This window comes from Centrocercus urophasianus, unplaced genomic scaffold, assembly GCF_019232065.1.
Source record: "Centrocercus urophasianus isolate 14NV4802_14NV808 unplaced genomic scaffold, USGS_Curo_1.0 seq_1065, whole genome shotgun sequence".
NCBI lineage: Eukaryota > Metazoa > Chordata > Aves > Galliformes > Phasianidae > Centrocercus > Centrocercus urophasianus.
Genome location: NW_024884215.1, coordinates 1 through 5,162, shown reverse-complemented (window position 1 = coordinate 5,162; position 5,162 = coordinate 1). Strand labels below are relative to the sequence as shown.

The window sequence follows — 5,162 nt, the reverse complement described above, 5'->3', positions numbered from 1 at the left end:
CCCTCCCAACACACCGCAATCCTCCCTGCAGGGTTTCCCCCCTCCCCAGCCCCAATCCTCAGCCTCCCTAAGGACTGAACCCCCCCTCAGCTCTCCCTTTCAAGGACTTCAGTCCATTTGCAGCCCCAATCCTACACCATCCGGGACCCTGAAGCCTCTCAGATTCCCACCCCCCTCCCACGACCCCCTTAAATCCCCCCACACCCCTCCCTCCAACTCCTCAGCCCAAGGCCTGCAGGGTGCCTCCATCTCCTCTCATTCTCCATCTGCAGGCCCTCCAGGGCCCCCCCTCAGCCTTTCCCAAAGCCCCCCGACCCCCCCCCCGGACTCACCCCAGCCCCTCCGCCACCGCCTCCAACTGAGTTCCGGCCCCGCCACGCGCCCCGTTCAAATCCCGCCCGCAGCCAATCAGCGCGCAGCGCCCCGCGCGGGGCACGCCGGGAGTTGTAGTCCTGAGCTCGGCCCCGCGCAGCGGAACCGGGCCGGAAAACGGGGAACGGGAACGGCCTGGGCGCGAGCACCGGGAAAACGCTTCTTTATGGCCCGGAAACGTTAAACGGGATCGGAAAGGAAAACGTGCGGGAAGGTCCGGGCGCTGGGCGCCGTGGGGCAGCGCTGCCGCTGCGCTCCTCCCCCGCGCTGCGGTGTCCTTGGCGAGGAGCGGCCGGAACACCTGCGAGATACCGGCCTTATCTCGGACCGCAGCACGGCGCTGCGGCCCTGGGGAGAAAACCGAGAGCAGCGCAGCCCAAGCAGCGAGCCGGCAGGCGGAGCGGGGCTCTTATCAGAGCGGTTCGAGTCCCGAGCGATCGCTGCTCCGCGCGGCGCAGGGGGAGGATTCGTGCCCCGCTGCGTCACACAGATGCAGCGATGTTCGTTTCTGTGCCGGTCTGGGCGCCGAGTTCCCCGAAACAAAGCGAAAGGAAAACCTCCCGTTCGTTTCCACGGGTGCTGCAGCAAAGAGTACGGCGCGGTGAGCTGACGGAAGAAATTCCCAGCGGCCGAACGCCGTTTTTCAGCGCAGCTCTGCGTTCCCATCGGTGGATCAGAGCCTGCAGGGCTGTCCCGCAGCTGCACTGATGGCAGCGTTGCTCAGTGCTGCCCACGCAAAGTCGATACGATGTCCTTATCAGCATGTATGACATGATTAATGCTTGCTTGCAGCACCATAGGAGCCTCTCGTGTTGTGGTTGCGATGCAGCGCTGCAGGAGGGGAGGCACACTGCGCAACTGTCCTGCCTTAGCAAAGCAAAAGAAACACAACAACAAAAAAATGGTGCTAGCTTTATGGAGCCCTTAAACCAGGATCCGAACACCGGGCAGAATTGGCCTAAAATCTGATTGAGGGCATTGAGACATTCCCTGGTGTTGTCCTTATCTGTGTGTGCAGACGCCTCTGGCTGTCCTGGCAGCCCACAGCATCCTTTGGGTCAAAACGAGTCGTTGTGAGGCTCTCAGCAGGGTTAAAGATAACGGAGGTGTTGGAGGCAAACCCAGAGGGCCGACAGTGGACTGACAGCAGACGGTCACAGCGCTGTCAGAACAGGGTGGAAGAGCATCAGATGGGGCTGCACACGTTGTGAGTCACTGGGAGCCGATGGGGTTGCGATTTGGGGAATGCAACGAATGCGTAATACACGAGGAAACGCAGTCTGTTCACGAACGATCGGCTGGGGGGGAATTTCTGGAGGGTTAAACCAAAGCTGCCCATAAGAATGCCTTCCTAACCTAATCAAGTAGTGACGCTTCTGCTGGTGCGCTTCTTCGAATCGATTCCTTCGTTTCGCACTTTTCTTTGGCCCACGCAGGCGGACGGCAGGCAGCTCCACATCCGGCCGGGCAGCGCTGCCGGGATGGGCGCTGCGCTCCCCGCACTGCCGGCTGCGGGCCGCCCCTGCCGTGATTGCGGTGCTCCGGACCGCCGCTCAGCCGCGATGCAGCGGTCGGAGGTCGATGCCAGCCGCGGACCAATCGCCGCGCGTCTTTCACCCGCGACGCGCGGTACGTCCAATGGGAGGCAACTCTGCTCTCCCCGTCCCCATCGGAGCCAATCAGCAGCGAGCCACGGGGCAGTGGGCGGGGCCACCTCCGCGGAACCGAAAGCAAAACCAAAGCGTGGCCTTGAGGGCGGCGCGAGGCGCAGCGACAGCATCGCGACAGCGGCACCTCGCCGGGACACCGCCCCACAACGCAGCGCCGCCGTCCCACGGCGGAATGTCGCCATCCCGACACGCAGTGACCCCCTGCCGCACAGCCTGGAGCCGCGTGCTGAGTCACGGTGCTGCTGTGGCTGTTCGTGGAGCTGCTGTGCTGCTGTGGCTGCACTGTGGCTGTTCTGTGAAGCTGCTGTGCTGTTGTGGCTGCACTGTGGCTGTTCTGTGGAGCTGCTGTGCTGCTGTGGCTGCACTGTGGCTGTTCTGTGAAGCTGCTGTGCTGCTGTGGCTGCACTGTGGCTGTTCTGTGAAGCTGCTGTGCTGTGGTACCTCTGTACTCCAGCTGCCCCATGGTGCAGCACAGTGGTCCCAATGCTACTCCTTGCCCCTCCAGGAGCAATGGGTGTTGTCACCCAGCTGTGGCTCTTTCCCCTATCAGTGCTTCATGCAGTACATTCGCTAATAGTGAAACGCCCAGGCGTTTTCACTTCGGGGCAGCGCAGGGTTTTCTGGGTAAGCACAGGAAGCAGCGGCTGAGGGCGGGCCGGGGGGCTTCCTGTTCTGTTGCAGACAGCAGGAAAACCATGGAGGCCGCCGTGCCCCCAATGTCAGCTCCGCTCTGCCTGGTGCACAACCAGGACTGCAAGCTGTCCCTCAACCCCGCAGCGCTGGCAGTTCTGCGCGGCGCCACTCAGCCAGTGGTGGTGGTGGCCATCGTTGGGCTTTCTAGAACTGGGAAGTCCTTCCTGACGAAGCGGATGGCACAGAAGTGCACCAGTAAGCCGGGCTGTGGGGGTGGTTCTCTTCATTCTGGGGGCATCTGGGGAGATTTCTGATGGCTCTGTGCCCACAGGCTCCCCACTGGGCAGCGCGGTGCAGAAGCAAACAGAGGGCATCTGGATGTGGTGTCTGCCGCACCCGTGCAAACCTGGCGTGACGCTGGTGCTGCTGGACACCGAGGGGCTGGGAAACCCCTGCAGAGTGAGTGCGGGGGGGGGGGGGGGGGGCGGCTCCATACCTCCCCCACACCCCTCCAGATCCCCTCTAACATGGCTGCGGGTTCAGGGTGACATCCGCAACAACACCTGGATCTTCACATTGGCGCTGCTGCTTTGCAGCACCCTGGTGTACAACAGCATGCACACCGACAGCCACACGATGCTGGAGAGCTTGAGGTACGGGGACGGCTGGGAGGGCGGCGAGGTGGGGACAGCGGGGACAGTGTGACAGTGTGAGCGGTGACACGGTGACACGTGCCAACAGTTTGCTGGCAGATCTGAAGAATTACGTGCATGTGCGAGCGCAGGCGGACGGCACTGGGCCAGAAGACGAGTTCGCCCGTGTCTTCCCTGGCTTCGTCTGGGTCGTGCGTGACTTCAAGCCGCAGGAGGGCGAGCGGCCCATCAGCGCGGATGAGTACCTGGATCAGATACTGCGCCCATGGAACAGTAAGGCAGTCACTGTGCGTCTCCATCTGTCACCGTGTGTCCCTAAGGGCAGAGCACTGCTGACATGCAGCGTCTGAGGCGCAGACTCAGATGTGAACAATCCAAATCCTTTATTGCAGATTCTAACATCCCTTATATACATCTCCAAGCTCCCTCCCGTAACTTTCCATCCCTACAACGTGCCCTGAACACTGAAGTCTCCCTCACGTCCAGGCAGTAGCGGCCCACACAAATTCTCGTCCGCTCAGAGCCGCGCGTTGCTTCTACTCGCGCTTCTCCAGTCGGGTCATCGTCCCACGATGGCCCCCAGAAACAGCCTTTGTTCTCACTGTCTTCTTCCACTTCCAGATTTCCGCATCAAATCTGTAGGGTTCTTTCTACTGAAGGACAAAAGCAAGGTGCAGCTCTGCCTACGCAGCTTCTTCCCTCACCACAAGATGTTCATGCTGGAGCGGCCGGCGGCCGACAGGGACCTGGCACAGCTGGAGGTGCTGCGGGAGGATCAGCTCCAGCCACGCTTCAGACAACAGGAGGAGGCCTTCTGCCAGCACATCTGGAAAGAGGCGCCAGTGAAGGTGCTGCTGAACAGCAGCCCGGTGACAGGCAGAAGTGAGCAGTGGTAGCGCGAGGACGGGTGGCACGCGGGGGTTTGTGCGTGGGGGTGACGTGCGACTGTCACCTCTCAGCGCTGGCGCGCCTGCTGGAGGCTTACATGGCAGCCATCAGCTCCGGCTCCGTGCTCTGCGTGGAGAGCGTGCACACGGCGGTGACAGAAGCTGAGAACAACGCGGCGGTGGAGATGGCGGCGGCCAAATACCGGCGGGGCATGGAGCAGGACCTGGTGCTGCCCACGGCTTCGCTCGACGCGCTGATGGCCGCGCACCAGGACTGGAAGAAACGCGCCATCGCCTTCTTCCTGTCCCAAGCCCTTGACGGCACGGAGCAGCATTACCAGGCACTGCTGATGGTGCGTCACCAGCACGGCGTGGGGATGGGGCTGATTTCTGTGCACTGAGCGCTGCTTCTTGGCACAGGACAAACTGGAGGCGGCCAAGGAGGAGTTCTGCCGGCGCAACGAGGCAGCGTCGCAGCAGCGATGCCGGGCGGTGCTGAGGGAGCTGTGGGGGGACATGGAGCTCCGTGTGCAGCGTGGGGACTACGTGGCACCGGGGGGGATACGGCTGTTCAAGAAGGACCTGAAGCGTATGCAGGAGGAGTACAAGAGGAGGCCTGACAAGGGCGTCAAGGTGAGCAGGGGGTGGGTGCAATGGGGCGGTGGAGACGCTGTGCCTCACGGTTGTACCGTCAGGAGGAGGAGGTGCTGGAGAAGTTCCTGCGGGTGAAGGGACTGGAGATGATCGAGATGTGGCTGGAAGGGGTGGACCAACAGTGTAAGGAGGTGCTGGCTGAGGCGAGAGCTGCAATGCAGGCTGTGGAGAAGCAGCTGGAGGAGCACAAGCAGAACATGGTGCAGTTGACCAAGATGTGGGTCGTCAAGGAGATGCTGGAGCTGCGGGTCCACAGTTTGGAGGAGCAGCAGAAAGTGATGTTGGCTGAGGTG

General features: G+C 62.1%; 2 protein-coding genes across 2 annotated transcripts in view; one reads left to right on the top strand and one right to left on the bottom strand.

Annotated features, from left to right (window-relative positions):
* The window catches only part of LOC122167834 (separin-like), a 12,492-nt gene extending 12,132 nt beyond the window's left edge, over positions 1-360 (bottom strand). Inside the window, exon 1 of the mRNA XM_042832695.1 lies at positions 333-360. The gene's annotated coding sequence lies outside the window, so the exon portion shown is untranslated. The remainder of the gene's footprint in view (positions 1-332) is intronic.
* A 2,075-nt stretch (positions 361-2,435) lies between these two features.
* Positions 2,436-5,159, top strand: LOC122167824 (guanylate-binding protein 1-like; the record flags this gene model as incomplete). The annotated part of the gene is made up of 8 exons (XM_042832682.1): positions 2,436-2,930; positions 3,007-3,134; positions 3,219-3,328; positions 3,417-3,601; positions 3,950-4,210; positions 4,288-4,568; positions 4,636-4,848; positions 4,911-5,159. Coding segments are annotated over exons 1-8 (1,854 nt in total), but the record flags the coding sequence as incomplete, so codon positions are not given.
* Between the last annotated feature and the right edge of the window lie 3 nt (positions 5,160-5,162).